General features: G+C 42.7%; 1 protein-coding gene across 4 annotated transcripts in view; it reads right to left on the minus strand.

Annotated features, from left to right (window-relative positions):
• Window positions 1-564: 564 nt before the first annotated feature.
• LOC138207386 (tenascin-like) overlaps window positions 565-23,680 on the minus strand; it is a 31,877-nt gene continuing 8,761 nt past the window's right edge. The window contains exons 4-29 of one of the 4 annotated variants that reach the window (XM_069164570.1): window positions 23,261-23,524; window positions 23,072-23,187; window positions 22,289-22,442; window positions 20,685-20,954; window positions 19,786-19,971; window positions 19,605-19,694; window positions 19,109-19,372; window positions 18,307-18,705; window positions 16,701-17,129; window positions 15,582-15,860; window positions 14,002-14,274; window positions 12,916-13,191; window positions 12,552-12,824; window positions 10,981-11,289; window positions 9,780-10,052; window positions 9,327-9,449; window positions 8,037-8,180; window positions 7,813-7,932; window positions 7,513-7,656; window positions 6,693-6,823; window positions 5,604-5,736; window positions 5,074-5,225; window positions 4,825-4,921; window positions 4,580-4,741; window positions 3,274-3,437; window positions 565-2,233 (exon numbers count right to left, since the gene is read on the minus strand). In XM_069164570.1, the coding sequence (XP_069020671.1) occupies window positions 2,123-2,233; window positions 3,274-3,437; window positions 4,580-4,741; window positions 4,825-4,921; window positions 5,074-5,225; window positions 5,604-5,736; window positions 6,693-6,823; window positions 7,513-7,656; window positions 7,813-7,932; window positions 8,037-8,180; window positions 9,327-9,449; window positions 9,780-10,052; window positions 10,981-11,289; window positions 12,552-12,824; window positions 12,916-13,191; window positions 14,002-14,274; window positions 15,582-15,860; window positions 16,701-17,129; window positions 18,307-18,705; window positions 19,109-19,372; window positions 19,605-19,694; window positions 19,786-19,971; window positions 20,685-20,954; window positions 22,289-22,442; window positions 23,072-23,187; window positions 23,261-23,524 (5,336 nt within the window). In that variant the 3' untranslated portion in view covers window positions 565-2,122. The remainder of the gene's footprint in view (window positions 2,234-3,273; window positions 3,438-4,579; window positions 4,742-4,824; window positions 4,922-5,073; window positions 5,226-5,603; window positions 5,737-6,692; window positions 6,824-7,512; window positions 7,657-7,812; window positions 7,933-8,036; window positions 8,181-9,326; window positions 9,450-9,779; window positions 10,053-10,980; window positions 11,290-12,551; window positions 12,825-12,915; window positions 13,192-14,001; window positions 14,275-15,581; window positions 15,861-16,700; window positions 17,130-18,306; window positions 18,706-19,108; window positions 19,373-19,604; window positions 19,695-19,785; window positions 19,972-20,684; window positions 20,955-22,288; window positions 22,443-23,071; window positions 23,188-23,260; window positions 23,525-23,680) is intronic. The other 3 variants (XM_069164580.1, XM_069164589.1, XM_069164598.1) reach the window with 3 other exon arrangements.

A 23,680-nucleotide genomic window follows, 5' to 3' on the forward strand; every position in this document is an offset into this window, starting at 1 on the left:
TTATTAGATTACTGAAGAAGATCCACTGTCGGTCGAAACGTTGCGATTTGGGACAGAATATTGTTGCTAAGAATTTTAACAATCTGATCATGAGCTCTGCTTATAACCAGGATTCGAACTGGACGGTGGTACGATCCAGGAGAAAACGGGACCGTTTTCCAAGCCGCACCAAAGAAACTACCAAAACCCAACTGACTTCAACACAACAATATCTCTTTATAACCAGACTGGAGGCCTGACCCACCTGGACTAACAGGCGGAAGAGGAGGAGGAGGAAGAGGAGAAGGTGGAAGGAGGAGGGAGGAAGGAGAGACTCTGGATTGAGGCTGAACACATACACCCTTTAATGAGAGCTAGAAAGACTCTCATGGTTCATTAAAAAGCACAAAAACACAGAAACCTATTGGAGGGAGTGTGACTCTATGATGGGTTAGATGGGAATTAGTTTGGTTTATATAGGTTGCAATTTATAGGTTCACATCTTTTTCGTATTTAACTATATTTTTGGTAATAAGTATTACATATTCAGCAATAGGACTCAAAATGCATGACCAGAAACATAAGTACGGAAAGAAAACTGTTTTAATGATATCGGGCAAAACAAAAGCAAAATCCAAGAAAGGGAAAATTCAAAAGCTCAGTCAAACACAGGGTCCAAAAGCCAGGAAAGTTAGCGCTCACGCAGTGGTACAAAAGGGAAAAGGCAAAAACAGAGTCCACAAGACAAATCGGGGGAAAACACTAAAACGTACCGATAACTGATTGAAAAAGCGTCTGGATGAGTTTGAGACAGCGGTGACAGGATGACGATGATCTGACAGAGGAATGGAGCGGTTGGAGTTACTACACAGGAGGGCAGGGAGATCATTAGACACAGGTGGAAACAATCAGGGCTGGGAACACACAGGAAGTAAATACAACAAGGTGAGTTACCAAAATAAAACAGGTAATAAACATGAAAACATTAAAGGAAAGAGAATCTCAGACTTCTCAGCACTTAACCCTCAGACCAGCAGGCCTCCTGTAACATATTTTATTAATATTATCCTCTGAGCAACGTTTTCTGATGTCAAACATGTAATAACCTAAAATTAAGATCTTATAAACACTACACAAAATGTATATTTCAACCTTTTTTTTATGTCTACAGAAGTTACCAAATATCAGAAACCCAATAGAGGCAGAAAGACCGACACATTTATTAAGAACATGAATTAAAGTACATTTACTTGACATTAATCCAACTATAGCCAAATAATTGATGGAACCTGGAGCCTGACAGGGTGAACAATTTTAAATAAAACGGACACTTGCTCATTAATAGCCAGCAAGTTTCCTGGCTGATGGTAAATTAAAGCTATTCGAGCTTTTTAATACTTTAAGACCTCCATATAACCTGAATAACTAATATGTTTTAGGCTGCTGTGTAAAACTCCAGTAAATAGCAGTCAGTCCAAATACATGCTGCCATCTCCTGGAGATGGTGTGGAAATGGTTCAGTTGTGGACTTACAAGAGCGCGCGCACACGCACGCACGCACACACACACAAACACACACACACACACACACACACACGTCTATTAAAGTCACATTTTTATTTGTGTTGGAGTTTATGAAGCATCAGATGTTTTTTCTATCAAAATAATAGAAATCCTACCAAAAATTCTATCGTGTTTTCAATAGCGGCTGGTAAACACATGACAACACTTAATTTATTTTCATTTTATGAATCTATCCTTGTCAGTAACTGGATTAAAGATGGATGAAGTTTCCCTCGTGACTATGTGCCCTTGACATGTTGCCGATTCAGTGAATCCTTTTCCAAATTTTTTACAGATCAAAACAGATGTTTGGTCCCAATAACACACAAATGTTCACTCACACAAATCACTGCTTTTTTTGTGAACACAGAAACAATCACATACATACAACAGTGACACAAAAGAAAGCGTTTAATTTTCCACTGATTCTTTGATGTCATGTCACCAGGTTGATCTCTCATCCAGAACCGGGGCCTGGTTTTGTGTGTATCGCTTTAAAAGACGAGGGGACTGGAGGTGAGGTGCTGAAGAGGAGGAGGAGGAGGAGGAGGAGGAGGAGGAGGAAGAGGCGCTCACGAGTCTACGATCGCTTTTTTCGGCTCTCAAAGTTTCTGAAGTTGGCCGGCCTGATCTTCATCTCTGCAAACTGGATTGAGTGTTCATGGCCCTTCCAGTGGAACCAGTTGATCCCCTGCGGAAAGAACCAGAGCAAGTCATTGGAAATAATTAGTCCGCGTTCTCCAGATCCGAGTCGTTTCATGTGAAGTATGTGCCATGTCAAATTTGCATCGGATACTTTAAAACAACGTTATCTCCCACATTAAGTTACTCTAAATTTAAGTTATCAAAAATCCATCCAAGTGTGCGTCCTGGTAGCCAAGTGGTTGTGGTGCCGACCACATAGCACACATCAGAGACATCTAAGCAGGAAGCTGTCGGTTTGAGTCCTGGCCAGAAAGACCTTGTGCAGCACATCATTCCCTCCATTTCCTGTCTCAACATCAAAGTATTTATCCAATAAAGATTTCCACTTTTCCTCCAAATGTACATCTGTTCTCCGTCTCTTTGATGACCAATAATCACTATTGTACAAGTCGACCCTCAGTTTTTATTTCTTGCATGAATTAATCAGTAGAACCAGCAGCTCATGAAATACTCGTACTGCAGACATTAAAAGTGTGCGTTAAACTCTTTTCATTTTAATTTGGAAAATATGTCCACTCTGCAGACGTTTTATCTATGAACAAAGTCACCCGACCGACGAGCTCTGCGTCCGGCCACAACAAAACTATTTGGTTCAATTCAGCTAAATTCAGTACAATAGTGATCCGTTACAAAACGGCTACCACTGAACAGGGAGCGAGCCAACTGTTCCTAATAAAGCGCTCGTCAGTGTGTTGCATGATGATTGATCTGTCATTTCTCTGTTAAGGGAAGGAACAGATGTCTTTTTGAATATTGTTAACAGAGCTGAGGAGAAAAAAAACAAACAAAGGCTGACAATGTCTGAGCAAAAATGGGCAAATTTTAAGAGAACAAAAAGCGGTAATGTGGAAGAAAAACAACAAAAATAGAACAGAACTGCCAATGAAGCCTTCAGCAGGATTGTGTTAATATGAATGAACATTATGTCGCCTTTGGTTCGTTTCATTTTTCTGATGAAGATTCCAGCTGAAAAAAATTATTTGTAATAATTTGGGTTTTTCTGAACATTGTGCGAACGTTACATACCTTACTGTGACTGATGTCGCCATATTTCCCCATGAGGTTGACACGATGACAGTTTTTATACCAGAAGGCACCTTTGTAGGACAGAGCGCAGTTGGTCACAGCGATGTCGTTGTCGTTGTCGTAGGTGGAGAACGGTCGACCCTGGTGGTACGTCATGGAGTCGCCTGGAGAACATGTTAAAGGGCAGAAAGCTTCACAAACATGCAGGCTTCATCAGTCTGCTTAGTTTAACTCATGGGGGCTTTTCTTAAAGGAACAGTTCATCATTTTGGGAAATATGTTTATGAATTCTCTTGACCAGGGTTGGAAGATGAAATTACATCTTTTCTCAAAACCTAGGAGATCTTTCCACTGTTCACAATGATAAATGGAAAACCAAAGACTTCAGGCCATAAAAGTACTTTTCAACTATTTATAAAGTCTTCATAAACTTCAAAAACTGTTTTACATACAGGAGGACTTTTTATTGAAAGTCAAATAAGCAAAAGAGAAAATCTTCACAAATGTTTGTTTTTAACACAACACAGATCTGAAACAAGAGTCTGAACAGCCTCGTGTTTTCAAGCAGGAGGACGATTAGCTTAGCTTAGCATAAAGACTGGAAACAGGGGGAAACCGCCAGAAGTACATGTTGATGTTAAGTGAAAGTACATTTCATGGAAATATATTTTATAGGAAATTACCATTGTTAATCTAAAAATTTTTAATTTGAGAACAATTGAAAATCTACTCTGTAATCTACAGGTTTGAAATTGTATTATTCTGCAGAAATTAGTCAGAAACAGTCGTCTTTTTTTCTAAATGTTGTGTTGTCAGTGTGCTGCTGCCTCCATCTCATGTTGATTGGCAGGATAAAGTCAGTGATGAAGGACACCATCATTCAAAGTAGATACGATTTAGTAAAAGGGAATCTAATAGGTGAGTTTACGTACTTTTTAGCTGGAATAAATTTTCAATTCGTTGTCATTAGGGTTGAGATTTTATTGTCGTTAAGGAGAAGAAGGAGAAGAAGGAGAAGAAGGAGAAGAAGAAGAAGAAGAAGAAGAAGAAGAAGAAGAAGAAGAAGAAGAAGAAGAATCTTGTCAAATGCTGTGGTGGGCCAAAACAAAGAAGGTGCTGGCCAAACTTGGCCCACACGCCCAAAATTGGGCTCCTCTGGGATAGGGATCAAATGGTCATTTTTACACTTTGGTTTTGGTAGAGATATAAGGTGTTATTTAGTGAGCTTTAGACAGAGACCGGTTTGATTTTCTGTCTTTTGGCTTCCTGGATCAAATGTCAGACATTCCTTCAGAGTCACACCCACCTGCCGTTCCACTGTACGCTCCGATGTAGATTTTATATCGCGTTCTTGGCTCTGCTATTGTGAACTTGTCGTACTGAGCGTAGGCCGACTCCCCGTTGTCCCTCAAGTCCACTCGCAGCTCATAATGGCCCAAAGACGTGATTTTATGGAGGTTGGAAAGACCTGTAACCCAGGTTTGTTTATTATGACAGAGTCCAGAGGAGACTCAGCGAGGGAAGGAAAGTTAGAAAGTTGTGAAGTCTTACCGAGCCAGAACTCATCGTTCATGTTCCCGAAGCCAGCGGTGTAGTTCTTCCAGTTCCTGAAGAATTCCAGCTTTCCATTCTGCCGTCTGAGGAAAACCTGAGGAGGACTGACTTTGGTGAGCGTCACAACAGCTTCACAAACAACCACAAGCAGCACGGCTCCGGGGTTCTGTTCTGCTGTATGTCATCTATCAGCAGCATGCCAGCTGAATTATGATGTGAAAGATTCCAACAGGTTGATCTCCTCACCATCCATCCTCCGCCATCTGTGCTCATGTCACAGTAGACCTGGACGGGCTGGCTCTCATCCCCTCCGATGTAGATGGTGTACAGACCAGAGGTCGTCTCTCCGTTCAATAAAATCTGAGCACAGTCCCTGGGGCGCCGGTACAACTGGCCAACTGAAAAGCACATTAAAAAGACATCATCTGGGAGAGCTCGGAGGACGCAGCTGCTTCATCTTCATCCCTGGGACATAAAAAAAAATGCACCCGACGGCACACAGAACTGTTTGAGAGAGAGAGGACCTTGGAAAGGAAAAGGACTGAAAGAGGAAAAATGGAAGGTTTTTCCATCGTGAGCATCGGAGGCAGACTGAAACATAAGCGCAGGTGATCCGGCTGGAATATCGGATTCCATGAAAAGAATGTGCGTTAGAAGGAGTAATATCTTTCTGACGTTCATCTGGAGCGATTCCCGGACCCTTCAGGTCCTCTGTAGCTCTGCCACTTTTCAGTCATACATCAAAATGAGGTGGAGATTTGCATTTTCATCCTTACTGGTGGTGAAGACGGTGGTTACGTGGCGACTCCTCTGGGCTCCAATGATGGCCTGTAGTCTGATGTTGTACTCCGTGGAGCCGCTCAGCTGAGACATGCTGTAAGAGGACGCTGTCGGGCTGAGCACCACCTCCTGCATCCACGCACACATGGAAACATTAATTATTTACAATAGTCATACTGGAATGAATTCAACACTGTTTTTTAGACATTTCACTGCAGCACAACAAAACAAACAATCCATCACAGTCAAAATATTGCTGCTTGTATTTTGCCATTTAGAAATAACGAGTAAGATATGCAGTTGCTGGAAGTTATTTTGCATTTTAAAGTTTCAAAAGCAGATTTTTGAATTTAACTTCTTAAATTTTTCCAAACTTTTCCGAAACTCAAAGTAGTGGCTGCCAATGGATTGGGAAATCAATCCAAAACTTTATGGCAGGACAATTCAACTTCAAGAGCAAGTGTGCCAAAAAGGAAAATGACTGAGGGCTAACGTGCCACACAGAATACAAATAACTCTAACAGGATAATATTAATAGATATAATACAGCATGGAATAATCAATAACAGGCAATATAAATAGTCATGCGCATTTTATTCCCTTTAATGGAATCATTATGATTAATTCCAGACACTGCTGATTGTTCACTATGCTGTTGTCAAGGTTACCCACAGTGATCGTCTGTGACTCTCTCCTACTTGCTTACATCCTCGTCTTCAATTCACTTATTTTTATAGAGCGCCAAATCCCAACAAGTTATTCCAAGGCACTTCACATAGGACAGGCCTTACAACAGAACTGTACAACATAGAAAGGAACCAAACTATTCCAAAGTGAGCACCAGCTGAGGAAAAAAACTCTCCTTTTACAGGAAGAGAAACTTCTGACAGAACCAGGCTGAGACAGCAGCCAGTGCACTGCTGATTGTTCCTCGACAACATCTATAGTTCATCCTGATTTGGAAGCAGCTTCTTATGTGCCATAGAAAAAAACTTAAAAGGGCTGTATCTGGCCCGCAGGCCACAAGTTGAATACACCTGTCGCCTCTGGTGTCAGTGAGTGAAGTGATGTGGTCGTGTACGTACCCTGATTATACCGTCAGGAGAGGAGAAGGTGAGTGTGTAACCAGTGACGGCTGCCTGAGGGGGTTTCCACGTCAGAGTGGCACTGTCAGTTTGAATGTTAATAGCCGTCAGATCGCGAGGAGGGTCCACATCTGCAAATACAGCGTCACACTGAGGATTTACCATCCAGTCACGTAACAAAGTCTACGTATGTGTAGCTTCAAGGTCATTCTCATGTGGACAGATCTACTCTCTGCACCGACTGTCGCTGGAAAACATTAAGAAGTCTAAAGGTTCCTCGAAATGTAGTTTTCTCAACATTCAGTAAATTTAATTGTCTGCACTCTTGTTCATTACTAAATAATCAAATCATCATAGACACACTAAAACTGTCAGACTTGAGGCCAGGATTTTTATTTAATTGCTTATCAAAGGTCTGTGGAGAGTGCACCAGAGTCTCAGAGGAGCTTTAACACCCAGCTGACCCGTCGCTGACTCCTCCTGTTTCTGGACTCAGTTTTTGTTTCAACACTGCAAATTTTCTACCGTTAGCTGCAGACCTTCTTTATAACTGATTCTGGTCTTGAAAACCTTGCACCCGCTTGGATCTGCATCATCTCACAGCTAGCACATTCTGAGCTGCCAATGTTTCTGGACTTCCCTTGAAGTGGAGATCAAAAGACACATTAAATACTTAGAGTTCCTAATTAAGGGATAATGATGACTCTCTGACCCACCTTTGTTTTCTGAAACGTATCTGACGTATTAAAAACAAATGACTCTTTGGAACCTAAAAGAGTCTCTGTCTCAGTATTGGGATTATTCATTAATACAACAGTACCTGTGGTGAATTCAGTCACTGAAGAAGCACTCTTCTGAGCCTCTTTCACAGCATGAACTCCGGCTGTGTAATGGGTTCCTGGAACCAGTGAGCTCATCTCAAACTCCACTATGTTCCCAGAAACATGCTTCACCACCGAGGACACTGCAAGGCAGGAATCAAACCATCCAATCAGACCAAAGCAACCTTATGTCGCTGATTCACGCTGCACTACCGAACCTGCTGATTTTATTAGGCGATGATGAAGATAAAACTCATGACTGTCGACAGACAAAGTAAGAAGTAAGAATAGAAACGCACCGGATTCAGCGCTGTAGGTGATGACGTAGCCTTCGACAGTGGCTACAGATGGTTGCCATAACAACAGGGCTGAAGTGTCAGTGACATTCACTGCAGTGAGGCCCTGCGGTTTGTCCAAAGCTGGAGAACACAAACAGGAATACAGAAAAAAGGTTTGAAATAAGAGTCCTTCGATCTGACTCGTCTGGAGTGTCGGTGTTTTTAAAGGACAGGAGGAAGCCCACCTGTGGTTATTGTGTCCGTGTTGGGGTCACTTTCCTCCAGACCCTTCACAGCACTGACTGTTACTTGGTACAATTTTCCAGGAACCATGTTGGGCAGCACCGCCTCGAACACACCGCCGTCCACAGTCAGGGTCATTGGGCTTCCTGTGGAGGACAGAGAACAAAACGAACGGTGTACTTAGGAACATGAGTTCGGTCCAGTGGTGAAACAATTTATCCGGCAGTGCAGCTCCTCGCCTACTGCGGTGGTAAAAAATTAAAAGCGATCACGGCTAAGAACAGCGCAGTGAAGCTGCCCTACACACTAGATATAAAAATGGATGTCGCCTCCTGCCTTTTTTCTGAAAAGTGAAGCCAATTCTGAAGTGCCTTAAAGTGTAATACAACTGAGGACCACTAGGGGCTGGCTCCAAAACAAGTCACCCATTTGTGAATTTGGAATTTTGGCCGTCGTCATCTTGCTTTTTTGGAGCCAGAGGTGACCATATTTGGACAAGCTAGGGACAAAACGAGCAGAAACCTCACTTCACCACAGCCCTGTCAATCAAACATGCGTCTTTTTGAGCATAATATCTAACTGATGATAAATGTATTTTCAATGGAATGCCAGAAAAACTGATAAGGAGTGACATTAGTGAAAGACACCGTAGTGACTTGTGAAAAACATTTATTGACTTTATATTTGATTAGAGAAATTGAATGGGCGTATATGGAGCCGGAGGCTTTTTGGAGCCAACCTGTAGTGGCCCTCGGTGGTATTGCAGCTCAAGGCACTTCTGTATCGGCCTCATTTTTCAGACCCCAAAGCTTCGAACACTTTTGTGTACAGTCAATGGCTTAAAACCACAATGCTGACGGTGGGTTAGCATGCTCACATCTGTACAGCTGAGGGAGAGGGGACTGACATTAGTTTAAGCTGATGATGATGCTGAATGTAAAGTCTGAGGATTACCAAAGTCATAACAATCTAATCTTGAGGTGAACATGGATGTCTGCACTAAATGTCATTGATATCCGTCCAGAAGTTGTCAAGACATTTGACTGACGATCCAAATTGTCAGCATCATGTTAACGCCCCAAGAAAATTCAGAGAAATCACCACAGCCATTGCAAATGTATATTGTCTGGAGATCATAAAGGTCTGCACTGAATTTCACTGCAATCCATTGAATAGTTGGAGATATTTCATTCTGAACCAAAGTGGTGGAGAACCTTTAGAGAACAAAACTACACATGTTCAAATGTAAATTTAACCTGCAAATACAATTCAAACCCTGACTGATCTCTTACCTCCTTCAAAAGGCAAATAGGTGATGCGGTAGTTATCCACCGGAGAGCGAGGCGTGGACCAGTGAACTATGGCTGAAGAATCAGTCACCTCAGAAAAGTGAAGTCCTCTTGGAGTGCTCAGGCCTAGCAAAGTGCAAATGGATATACGCAGACAGGAAATCAATATAAAGAGGTTAATTACAGTGAAGGAAATATGTCAAATAACACTGTAAAAACAGAACCAAAAAAAAAAGAAACCTTCAGCTCAGGGAATCCAAATAAAACTCAAGACATAGCATTTCCCAAAAGACAGTTTTACATTAGAGACAGAGATAGAGTTTAGCCCAAACCAGAGGAGTAAAGAAGATTAGTGGGACTCTGGGTTCAGTTCTCTGAAAAGTGATGTCACACCAGAAGCTCAGAAAGTTTAGTAATTAGTACGAAACTGCACACTCGGCAGCGTTTTTCATATACCTGTCTGAGCAACCCCTGTAATAGGTTGGGAGCGTCGGTCCAGTGTGACACCATAAAGCTCGATATCATACTCAGTGCCACTCATGAGTCCTGTTAGAACCTTGGTCCGCTCATCGCCACGGACGCTGTACTCCTGAGGGTGGGCTAACTTTTTGCTGTCTCTTATTTTGATCACAAATCTGTCAAACAAGTCTTCATCAGCCGTCCACGACAGACGGAAACTGTCCGCCGTGACGTCCGAGAAAAAGAGGTGCTCCACTTCCGGCTCGGCCTCTGGTTAGACAAGAAGACATTAACGTTGCAGAAGGAGTTTTCCCAGCTAACGTCATCAACCTCAAGAGACGAAGGAAGAGGTCAGCAACCAGGCAAGAAGGTTTCCGAGAGGCGGACAGGGATTAGATTCCAGCCTGGAGACCTTTAGTCCACCACCACTGATCTGCCATGCTCGGGCATCCGTTAGTGTAAATAAGTCATACGTTTGGGAGAATTCAAAGATAGGATGCACTTTGTAGATGTTTGTGTCAGTTAATGAATCCGTTGGAAGGATTTCAGTAGACACTAGTTGCGTCCTGAAGGCCAGCCTCGACGCATTCAGTGCATTCAAAGGTAAAGAAATAAGATCAGAAGTTAAATCAGCAGACATTTCATGCTCAGAATCTGTTGATTTATCAGTGTTTTCCTGCGTACAATTTTTTTTAATAATTTTAAGTTTTAATCAGTGGCTCGTGTCCATCCACTGGAGTTTTAACTTTCTTCCAGAGATATCTGTGTATCACAAATCAAAAAAGTGGAGGAAAACACATTTAAATATGAAAACAAACAAATATGCTTGCTCATATTTTGGAGGTGAGAGGAAACAATCCTCCCGATGACGCAGCTGCATTCCAAGAAACTGCTTTACATATTCTGGAAAAAATTGTGTTATGAACAGCAATTAGGGTTAGATCAGAGTACGGAGCTGAAGTCTCACCATCAAAACACGGCCTTAACCAACATGTATCAATACTTAATGCCAAATAACATAACTAATCCTAATGTTTGCTAGAAATAATGCATGAACATGAAGGAACTGAGCCAGTTGCGACAGTGAAACTTCAGAACTGTATTGACAAGTTTATATATACACACACAGCAGATGCAAAAAAATAAGGAATTGGACTTCTTAGTAAGACGAGGGGCCTTGCAGTGCACTGAGTGGTACCTGTCACAGCCACTGTAGTCAGAGGCCGAGAGAGGAGCCCTGACAGGGACACCCCGGTCAGCCGGACCTCATAGCCTATGCCGGTGATGAGGCCCCACATGTCCAGGTGGGTCTGGTTTCCTGGCACAGTGAACTCCTGCGGCTCCAGCAGCCAGCCGGAGTCTGTCACCACTATGTGAAAATGGCTGAAACCGCCACTAGAGGGGGATATTTCCTCCTGCTGCTGCGGCCGCTTCACCTCCCACGACACGTGGAAACCGTAGGGGGTTATGTTGGAAATGGTCAAGTTTTCCACTTTAGGCAATGGAGCTGGGAGGGGGGTAAGGGATTGGGGGGGATTGCGTTAGGAGGATAATGTGTGCAATGGTTGCAAAAGACAGAACCAGTTCTTCCAGTGCGCTATTATTTTAAAGTTGTTACCAGGTAAAAACTACTTTATCTTCAAAATTTTAAAACACATTAAAGGCAAATCTGGCATGCATCATAGCACTTCGCACTTCCTTACCCAAAGCTGCTAAAGCGACATTTTGAGGTTTGGCTTCAGGCTAACAGTCTAGAAACATAAAACCAAAACGCGGAACCAAACGCTATCTGAGATAATTGCAAGACATATCACAAGGTCTGATGACAAAAGCTCCTTGAAAAAAAATTGTGTAGAACCTAGACATCTTGTGGTGATTACTGGTACTGCATCTTAACAGAATTCTGCTCTGGCTATAGCTTTTAGCCAAGCTGCAATCCACCATGATGCCACCCACTGGTTTGTGAACTGCCATTTTGACCGTCATTTTAATAATTTGGAGCAGGAAGTGACCATATTTGGATGAGCTGGGGAGGAACCTGTGGTAAATCTGACTCACTTTGATTGAAAACTCGAACACTACACCCGCCCATCTATAGGAAAAATCTGACTGCACCACAGGCCTGTCAATCAAACCAGACATGCGCCAAAACATTCCGCTTTTTGAGGCCTAATTTCTTATAAATGATGGAATCATTTTCCTGAAGACCACCAGAATACCGACTGGAAGGAATGAATTTAGTGAATGACACCATAATCACTCGACCATTTATTTCATGAGACATTGATGCTTTTTGAACTGGAGTCTATGGGAGCCCAAGGGTTTTTGGAGCCAGCACCTTGTGGCCATTAGTGGTATTGCACTTTAAGTGCATTGGCTACTCTTTTCAGATCCGGAGACTACTTTTTATTGTCATTTTCTGTCAATAATTAAGATTTAAAAAATGGTTTCCTCTCTTAAAAGCATTTGTGCATGCTCACTTCAACATCCACGTGACCTCTTTGAATCAAATAAATAATTTTGTGCACCAAAAAAAGACTACTGCTCATGATGCATGCCGTTTTTGCTCCTAAAGCTCCTTTCAGGCTTTAAACCTGCAGAAAACAAAATTATTTTCATTTGCAATAATTTTTGAGTTACTATGCTACATTAAGCTCCAGGAGACAAACATCCCAAAAAGGTGACTTAGTCCATTAAAAGTTTTGATACAAAACCAAAATTTTAACTGCAAGTTATTAAAGTACAAGATATTAGTAAAATACATAGTACCTGTGACAGCGTGGGCAAACACAGAGGGAGTGTGGCGCCCATGAGAAATACCGTACAGTTCAATATCATAGCCTGTGGCATCCATCAGGTTAGAGATCGTAATATCACGGGTTTCACCCGGCAGTTTGAACTCCAGCGTATCAGACTGCTGCTCAGGGTCACTGACCCGGATAACAAAGCCATCAAAATGGCCTGACACAGTGCTCCAGGACAAGCTGAGGTTATGTGGACTGGCAGATGAAGCAGCTATGGGCCCCAACTGTGGGACATCCTCTGAATAAAAGAAGAACAAGGCTTTTTAGTTATGTTGTCCCAAGTACACGTACGTAACAATGTGGTTGGTACAGGTAGTGTCGAGAAATACCTGTTGTAGCTACAGCGAATAGGGGCTGTGTGTTCTCACCACCACCACCACTGACGTACAGCTTTATGTTGTAGCTTGTGCTCGCTTTGAGCCCGGCCATTACCGTGGAGCGCAGGTCTCCTGGCAGAGCTCGCCCCATCGCCTGCGAGGGCAAAGCAGACTCTCTGACTTCTACTATAAACTTATCAAAAGCCTTCCCTCCTGTCCGCCACGACAGAGAGAATCTGTCTGAGGTAACGTTAGAAACAACTAGCTTGGACAAATCAGGCTCTTCAACTACAGGGGAGAGAAAAAAAAATGTAGAAAGAAAGAAATAAAAAGCATGTATTTGTCTCCAGTGTATGAATACAGGCCCAAGTCAACTTTACAGTACAGGTAACGATAGAAGAATATTTCCAAAAATACGAGGGGTGATCAAAAAGTTTCAAGACAAAACCATCGCCATGATTATATCGGTTGATCAACATTATCACAGAGTTCAACGTTAACGTGACCACTGGTACGTGAACATTAGTGGATGTTTTTAACATGCTGTGAGCAGGTGTGACGTCATCATGGAGAACCAAAGAGCCACAGTTCAGGTGGTTCACAGTGAATGTTTCCCCTCAGAAGGTCCCAGTAGAACTCGGTGTTGACTCACAGTGACACAAAGAAAACCCACCTGGTGTCTCCTGACCTGACGCGCCTTCTTCGGTCTTGGACAGTGAAGCTCCACCCCTCTTAAAATGTGAATTTCACTCAGAACACCTCGCTTCATCGCCGTAGACTTTCTGAAGAATTTCAAGGGTCTCTGTTGACCATTTACAGAGTTTGATATAAATCTGATATTTTTCTGCTCCAGTTTTAGGTCCAGGGTGACATCACAGATGTTCACGATCCAGTGGTCACGTTAACATGTTGAACTCAGTGATGATGTTGTTCAAGAGACGACACTTGGAACAGACTCAATAACGTTATTGCTTCCTCCTCCGTGCATGTTACTGTGCGTATCACTCTTCATGCACAACAGGAACTTTTGGATCGCCCCTCGTAAATAACCCAATTCTCTGTAAAACTAATAATTGAATACACATAAAATCCAAATACCTGTTGATGCAACAATACTGACAGCACTTGTTCGAGATCCTTTGTATGTCCCATAGAGGTAGGCTATGTAATCAGTGCTGGGCCTGAGCCCTGTGACATCGTGGGACTTTACATTGTGGGATATGTTATATTCCTTTGGCTCCATCAGCCAATCAGAATCAATTATCTCCACGATAAAACCATCAAAGTTTCCTTCAGTGCCGTTCCAGAAGATTGAAAAGCTCTCTGACGTTAAGTTTGAGATATACAGTTTTCCAACCACCGGTTGATTCACTAAAGATAGAAACCATGGTTAGATTTTCATCAAAGCCATTTTGCAGAACTATCTAGTCTAAGTAGTGTAGAGATTATCGGTAGCTCGTTGGATTCTTTTATAGTCAAAGAAATATGTAGCATTACAGGACACTCACCACAACCAACAGCAATTCTTGATTAGCTTAATAAAAGATTAAATACATGCAAATATTTTTGCAAAAAAAAAAAAAAAAGCAAATAGAAAATCCTCCACCACAATTTAAATGGCAGATTTAATTTAAACCAATTAACCCTATTCTATTCTTTAAAAATAATGTAAAGCAAGGAGAGAAACTCAAAAAGCCTTTGTGGTGAATAGCTGAAAATACTGGCCTGTAAGTTTAAAGGAATTCAAAATTGATTTAAAAGTGAAAACGTAATTAAGGAGGAAGATTTCATGCATATGGAGCTCGATGAGATCATGCAGCCGATCTGCTCATTTTGATGACGGAAAATCCGGCAAAATGTCGCACACGAGCAATTCAAAGCGAGAGGTTGAGCTAAAAAGGTAAATTTACATGCCATTAGAAATACAGTCATGCATTCAAACAAGCAGCAGACAGTTAAATTATGATGTAAAACACGGTGGTGTTACTGTTAACCTCAGATTATATCTTCATCTTTTTACCTTGAAAATGACAAGAAGCTTTAATCATTTGCCACCTAGTAGTTCAAAAGGAAATGAGGATATTTACTATGATGCTCTTTGAAAATAAAACTCAGTCACCCACACAAACTAGAAGAACTGGAATGACATGATACACATAGTATCACATAGATGACACATAGTGTGAGCACTTACACACCCAAAGGACAGCTCAAGGTTAATCAATTACACGCTGAATGAGAAGCTGATGGGATGAAATGAGATGGTCACGCTGTCGCTGTATGATGGGGGTGGGGTGGGGTAGTTATTGGTTTTGCTTTTGCAATCATTGCAGCACATCAGCATCAGACCTGACCACAATGCAAGGATGGCAGGGGGAGGGGCTTCATGCACGTTGCTGACTGGGATGGTGAGAGTGAACGTTTGAGGGGCGTTCGCTCGGCCTAGTGATGTGATGTCATCACCCGACGCCTCTCTCAGAGACAGACAGTGGCTGGAGGGTGAGGAATGGTGGTTAACATGAAGCAGTACAGTGCACTGTGACCACGGTGGGTTATTATGTTCTGGTTTCATGCAGTAAGGTCTGTGACAACAGAGGTGGACTGAAACAGAAGAGTTATTAATGGAGAGAAATAAAGTTTAGAGGACAAAATGCTGCACCGCCGCAGGCTGCAGGTACCTGTGGTGGCTTGACTGTACACGGGGTCAAGGAAGGAGCCCTGATACATCCCATACAGCCCAACCATGTAGCTGGTGTTGGGATTAAGCCCGGAGAAGCCCAGGCTCACAGCGTCTCCGGACAGACTGAGGTTCTGGCTCTCTGACAAATTCTCCAAGTTTGTTACCTCAATGACAAAGCTGTCAAAGTCCCCCCCACCCAAGGGGCTCCAGGACGCAGTGAAGCCATCCCATGTATTGTCAGAGATGGTGAGGTTCACCACCGTGGGCTGCAGCTCCTCTGGTAGATAGACAGATCAGACTGGGGTCAACTCGATCGTTCACTTTAAGACAAGCAACAAGTACAACCGAGCATCAGGGCCGAGACACGGATGTTCAAATCTCTCTCTTTTTGGGACTATTACAAAAGTCAACAAAAGAAATTATATGATCATTTTATTTATTTTTTTTTAAATCTGGATATTTTGAGAATTTAGAGGAATAAAGTCATAATATTTTGAGAAAAAAGAAGTATTCCCTTTTTTAGGACAGATCTTTCTTTAAAAAGATTGAATTTTTTTGCAAAATCCCCAAATTCTCAAAATATTGTGGCCCAAATGTTGAAATATCACTTTATTCACAATTAAGATGACTTTTTCAAAATTGTATTGACTAATCATGAATTTAATAATATTGAGTTACATCCCTTCAAATATTAAAACTTTTTTCTCAAAATATTCAGATTTTGATTTCTATTAGGACAAAATCTTACAGTTTATTCATAAAATATAACTGACCCTGATATATCATATCATAATCATGATAAATCTATATTATGAGTTTAATCTTGAAATAGTAAAAAATTCTTGAAATTGACTTTAATCTTAAAATATAAAAACTTCTTGCAAAAGTCTTGTAGCATTTCAACATTAATTTTGAGATATACTTTCATGAATTACATTTCTCAGATTTTTTTTTTGGCCCTAATACTTCGTTGTAAAGATTGAACAAAAGAGGAAATGAGACGAGGATTATTTTTTTACAGTAAAATATGAACCATTTGTTGACAAAAAGCCACCTTAGTTATTTGGACGATGGGTTGTGATGAGTACCTACAATAAGAAGTATTTGCTCCATGTACCTGTAGTAGTAAAAACTGTCAGAGGTACAGACTGCTTGCCCTCCACCAGCCCTTGCAATGTAATATCATAGAGAGTGGAGGGGGACAACCCGTGTATCTCAGCCTTCCTCACACTTCCTGGCAGAGTAGTCACACGAGGCTTCGCCGACGGAGCACTGAGCTCCACCACAAAGCCGTCAAACGCCCCGTCGGCCGCCGACCAGGCCAGGCTTACACTGCTGGCGGTAACATTGACCGTGAGGGGCCCCAGTGGGTTGGGCCCTGAGCTGTCAGGCTCCACCCCTGAGCTCATCACACCAGCATCAGGAGTGTTTAGAGGATGTAGGGGTTCTGGGTTTTGAACTACTTGGTTATCCAGAGCGGACTGTGGGCTTGTTGGGGCGTCTTTGATGCCCAGCGCTAGTACGTCTGCAGAGGTAGGCTGCGGAGCTACAGTGAATAAAAGCAGGTAAAAGAATCAATGTCTTACTGCCTCTGGTCAGGACTGTAAAAGATCCTGCAAGAAAAAAACTGGATTAAAATAAAAACACAGATTAAATTAATGTGCACAAAGTTCTGTCCTTGACCTGAAGTTTTCTCGGAGGGATTATTATTACTTTTCCATGACATTTAAAATCGCCAAGCAGCTGATGAGACATTAATGCCACTTGAGTCAGTGCCATTAAGTGTTTGAAGGCTCTGAGTAGTCCACCGCAGTGGAAGTACACAGTCATCTTCAAAATGATGATGAAGCCATGCACAGCCGCTCTGAAGAAAGACCGTCGAGTCGCTTCATGACATGCGAGTGACGTTCGGAGGAATTTTGTCTGACTGCTACAGAATCATTTAAATCCAGGGTTCCCACTCCAAGTCAAAGGTATAACTCACTAATGTCACCGTTTGTTATCAACTCTCAAAGACTCTCTGACTGTCATTAACTTTCACTGAAAAACAGGCTGTTGTGAATTCTTCATTTTGTGGCCAACCTTCTTGAAATCTACATTTTCCTGCATGTTTGCATTCATAAGCAGCTACAAGAGAAAGAGCATCTTTACTGAAGAGCAGAGGATAAAACCACTCAGACAACATGTTAAATAACGTGTTAAAAAAGCTACATGGAAAATATTATGTTTTGAGAAATAGCAACTAAAATTTAGACATGCAAAACAAAATTCTCTGATATTCCAGGACTTGGCCCAAAACAAATTATGAAATTCCCCTGTCTGGAAAAGAGTTTTTAAAATTCCCTGAAACTTTCTGATATTCCCTGAAACTCCCTGATATTCCCTGACCCGTGGGAACCCTGTAAATCTTTTTATGGGATTGAAGAAGATGAAAAATGTGGATGGAGTTAGTGGACAGGGCTTTCATGGAGTAAACCTGGTGTTCCTGCAGGTTTACATGGCTCTGGATTTCTTATTGTAATTGGGAATCCACATGCTGCCAGTACTGAAGTTGTGGCAGAGGATGAGTGGGAGGAGATCAAATGAGTTCTTTGTGAGTCATGCAGGTGATATTTTGATGGGAAATCTACGACCTGCATGCACGTCTGACCTCCTAGCAGCCGTCTGAGAAACGAACACGCAGCACTTCTGATTTCCATCCACACTAGAAGAGAAACTTGTACCTGTGACTGCGACAGCCTCGAGCAGGGCAGATCGCTGGCTGCTCGTTACTCCATAAAGTTTGATCTGATATTCTGTCACTGCCTTCAGGCCGTTGACTCTAGAGCCACCGGCATCTCCAGGAAGTTGGACCTCTTTCACATCCCATAATCGCTGAGTGTCTCTATATTCTACTGTAAAACTATCATAGACACGGCGAGTCTCGAGTTTCCAGGACAGGTCAAATCCATCAGGCGTGATGCCTGACACGGTCAGCGCTCCGACCTCATCCTCAGGCTCCGTCCCAGAAAACTGGGACTCCGAGGGCTCTAAATACACAAAGCTAAGGACATCGTCCTCGGAGCCTGCGGGAGTCGAGAGCTCACGGTCATCTGAAGTGGCTGAATAAAAAGTGAAAGAGGCTACGAGAAAAACAAACAGGCACAAGATTTATTTCCTGCCGACAAACCCACCAAAACATGTAGTCATAATTCTTAAAATCGACTGCTTGATTGACTGACGCAGCTGTGGTTACCGTGGCAACAGCAAGTGCAGTTTAGTACTACAGCTGACTGTAAATAGAACAGCTGGAGTATCTCGTTACTGTAAACGTCAGTTAGACAGAATTGAAGCTGACCAACAAACACAGAAATGAGATTGGATTACAACTTAAATGTTGGTGTGAACTATAAAAACTGAAAGAAAAGAAACAGCTGAAGGTCTTCTTTCCACCTGCATTAAAAACTTTTAAAACCTTGTAATCATCCTGAAGGACATGACATCATGTTTCACTTCTTATTCATTGTAATCTTTGTTTCTACCCACCTGTGGACGCAGCCAGGGAGACAGGAGAGCTCCTCTTGAGTCCCCTCTCTGCAGTCAAAGTGAGGCTGTAGCTCATTCCAGGAATCAGGTTGAGCAGGACGTAGCTGGTCGCTGTGGGCGGGGCCTCCACCTCCTCCACCTGTCCGTCTCTGGAGGCGTACAGCAGCCTGTATCCGCCCACTTTGGCTTGAGGTTTGTTCCACCTGACGGTCAGAGAGGTCTCCGTGGACTCGACCTCCTGGAAATCTCTGGGAGGATCGATGTCTGCCAGCAGAAACGTGGATCAGCAAAGACATGGTTTAATTTCATACCAACAATCTAGACTGTCTGTCTGTCTGTGTGTATTAATTAAGGACGACTGTCTGTGTCTGTGTGTGTGTGTGTGTGTGTGTGTGTGTGTGTGTGTGTGTTAATGAAGGACAACTGTCTGTCTGTCTGTGTATTAATGAAGGACAACTGTCTGTCTGCCTGTGTATTAATGAAGGACGTGTCTCACCGGTGGCAGCGTTGGTCGTCGCGGGGAGACTCTCCCTCTCGTTCTTCACAGCAGTCACTCCGACTCCGTACTCGGTCCCCGGCTGCAGACCTGCGACACCACCAGATAAACTGAATTCAAATCGAATATGATCATGTTGTGTGTGGTGCTACTTCATGAATGTGGTCTGTTTGACCCTCACCGCTGACTGTAGCCTGTGTGGTGTCTCCCGGTCGTCGTGGGAACACCTCCTCACCGTGAGTCGCTCCAGAGATGGGGCTATATTTCACCCGGTAGCTGCTGACGTCAGCTCGGCTGTTGATCCACTCCAGAGTGATGCTGCTGTCAGTCTGGGCCACCGGCTGCAGGGCCGCGGGGGCATCCAGGGCTGCCGGAACACGTTTTTATCATTAATTATACTTAATAATGATTAACTTCAGATCTGCAAACATACACTGAGCTTTAGTGTCACTATTCTGGCAATCATTGGAGCTCAAGCTGCTCCAGTCTGCAAATGAACAGTGCCGTCCCTCAAATAACAGAAAATAAATATAAATGTGGTCAAATATATCCACCCAACAGCATGTGGTTTCACTGGTGGTATTTTACATTTTGTGTAAAACAAACTGTCAGCAGCTGTTAACCCAACACAAAAAAACACGTCACGTCTGTGAAAACTGTGAAAACTTTACAGTAAACTATCTTTATTTTATGGCAGTTTGATGACTCGTAACATCTAACGAACGTCCTGCACAGATTACTTGTGTGTTTAAACAGTTAAAGTCTATATTTTCTGTCTTCTCGACCCCGTCGTTACCTCAAACTTGTCCAAGCTCAATAAATGGACACAAACAAACGTCACTGAAACAGCAGTAAATGGTGTCCAACTGTGTGAATGTTGAATATTAATAAGGTTATAAAAGGGTTTCAATAAATTGTCAGTTGTTCCAAGGATCAGCACACTTCATTCATTTCACTTCAAGACATTTAATCTTTAGTGTTTTTTACCACAATATTTCATCCAGAACATGCACACATGCAGCTGTTAACTGAAGGAAAGCATCATGTGACATTTCCTGGTTATTGTTATCACAAGCTGACCTGTGGTGAAGGTGGCGGTGACTGGCTCGCTGCTGACGTCTCCACTCCTGGAAACCAGCGACACCGTGTACTCCGTGTCTGGCTTCAGACCTGCAATGCTGTGCTGCTTGTCTGGCGGGAAAACATCCACCGAGGTTTGGTCCGAGGGGTCGGAGCTGGGCCTGTAAAACATGGAGACTGTGTCCATGGGAACCAGCGGCTGAGACCAGCCGATCAGAGCCGAGGAGTCCGTCACGTCCTTCACCTCCACCTGCTGCGGCCCGTCAATCTCTGGATGAGTTGGACACGAGGGACGGAGACACATCAGAAATCATGTCAAACGCAGCGTGTTGAATTACTGCGGTGGAAGACTCACACAAATGTCAAAAAGATGTGAATATGTTTGAAAATTGAGCATTGAGATTACATTGAGGAAGACAAACAGAGGGACCGTTTCCTGTCCGTCTCAACGGCCTCTGCTGCTCTATTTGAGAACTAATCATCACTTTCAGTGCAGATTGTTCAACATTTATTCCCCCTTAACATTCAAAATTAACAACTTTCTCTTCAGTGCAAGTTATACTTTGTGATTAACTAATATTAGCATGCTAAAGTAAAAATGATAATAATGTGCCAGCCCAGCATGTGATAATCGTTAGCAAACGGGAAAAAAAGTGCATTTCCCAAAATATTGCACTAAATGTACAATATTTAAGATTTTTAAGAAGAGTCTTGATCAAAAATGTAATCTATCCATGTAGGAATAATTTAGTGTCTTACAGTAAAAAAAATAGTTCAAGGAAAATTCAAGTAGAGCCTAAACTTTCTCATAAAATGAAGCAATAACTTGGATCGACACAGGAAAGACCAGTGAGAAATATATTGTGACCATTTAGTGTTTGCTACCTGACAAACCTCCTGTGTTTACACGAGGATGAGATGTCTGTCATCCATGTTTTGGAGCTAAAATGAGCTCTGGGGGTAGAAAAGGATGTGAAAGATTTCATCTCGCTTCTATCCTTCATGTGTGGGAGCTTCAGCCTGAGCAAATAACTGACATCAGCAGTGAAATAGTGTGAAACTCAGAGAGTCCGTCGACACTGCCCTGCAAACTAAATTACTTTTCCATGCACAAAGAAAGCGGTTTGTCCTGGCGCGGCTGTGCCAGGAGCTGGAAGCACGTCACAGTGTAATGTATGGAGTCACGCTGCAATAAAAAGTCTCGGAGCACTGAGAGCCAGATTTAGTGAAAGTAAAAAAACGACTGAGACAGAGTCCCGCTGGGCTGAGATTCAATGTGTTTGAGTTATTACTCTTTATCTAAAATCTGTTAGTACGGAGAACCATCAGGGATGTCTGCTCCAAGTCTTCATTGTGGAGTTTCACTCTGTGACATTCATGTGTTTTTATTCTGTGTCAGTTGCGTGAAGGTTATTTGAACCTGAACAACGTGACAGAGCAGATAAATGACAGAAATCTTCATCATGAACTTCTCTGGAGGATTTTAAACTACCTCACTGGTAGTAAATAATCTGAGAGTTAAAGACTCACTGGTAGTGACTGTAAATAATCTGAGTTAAAGACTCACTGGTAGTGACTGTAAATAATCGGAGTTAAAGACTCACTGGTAGTGACTGTTTGGGATGTTGGAGGTCCTCTGGTGTTGTTCTTGATGATGTTGATGGAGACTTCGTACTCCTGTCCCGGTCCAAGTCCCGACTGGAGGAACTGGTTTTGAGAGGATGGAAGGGTGCTCACCACTTTTCCATTTTCTTCTTTCTGCCAAGACAACATGGAAAATAAACCAATGTAGAAATATGCTGTAAAAAAAAAATAAAAAAAATAAAAACACGCAGGAGGCCAGATTACTGTGAGAAGCAGGTGAAGGCAGGAAATCAGCACATTTACATTCAGTCACTTCATCAGTCTGTTTACATTCAGCAGGTCAGCATTCAGATTTCTGAACCACTTTGACACCTGCCTGTTAAATATTAAACTAGAATCCAGGACACAGCTATTTTAGCATTAAGATAGCTGGTTAACCAAGATAACCATTTAAACTGTATTTGAGTTTACAGATACCCATAATCATCGCGGGGCAGCTTTGACTGACATTTGGGTCCATGGGCACATATTTCAGGAAGAAGTCCAACATATTTATCAGCCAACACTCATTTCTCTACAACGACTTTCTGCCTTGGATTTTAAGCAGCAGATTTTGCTGCAGTTCTACGACATCCAGACTGAACCTCACTGAGGTTTTCCGTATGTCAAAGCAAATTTAATGGTGAGCACTGAAGTAAATCCATGTTGTGCTGAGACTTCCAGTAAGCTGCCACATCTTATCACCTCACTCCCTGATGGGTATTTTAATCCAGAGCCAGAGTTCAGAGGAGAGGCAGACTGACCATGTTGCGGAAATAGATCTCCCAGCCATCGAAGGAGATGTCCAACTGGTCCCACACCACCTCCACTGACGTTTCTCTCACAGACTTGAACCTTAAACCCTCTGGCTGCGGGAGATCTGAGGAGAAAGAGAGAAATGTTCAGCATGTGTTTTCTGAAGATTAACTAATGCAGGAATGATGAGGATCTACCTGTGGCCACCCTCGCACTGACAGGGATGCTCCTCTTGTTGCTCAAAACAGCGTAGACACTGATAAGGTACTCGATGCCGGGTTCCAGCTCTTTCACGGTGGCAGCAGTTTTGTCTCCAGGCATGGTGAACTCCTGGTGGAGACCTCCAGGACTGGTGGGCACGTAGGTGATGAGGTACTCCGTGACCAGCATGTTGTTGTTCCAGGACAGGTCCACGGTGTCAGTAGTGACCTCACCCACGGTCAGGTCCTTCGGAGGAGACACTGGAAACATGAAAGGAACAGGAATGATGTGGGAGTGGTGTCAAATGGTTTCTTAAGGCCACAGTCAGCAAGTATCCACCACAGAGAGTTAATGTGAACTCCAGAAACGCATCTGGCTGCAGAGTGAAGAAGTGCCAAGAGAACAAACTGAGAACA

This window comes from Embiotoca jacksoni, unplaced genomic scaffold (assembly GCF_022577435.1).
Source record: "Embiotoca jacksoni isolate LCO1_2020_lvr unplaced genomic scaffold, fEmbJac1.0.p SCAF_10, whole genome shotgun sequence".
In the NCBI taxonomy this organism is placed as follows: domain Eukaryota; kingdom Metazoa; phylum Chordata; class Actinopteri; family Embiotocidae; genus Embiotoca; species Embiotoca jacksoni.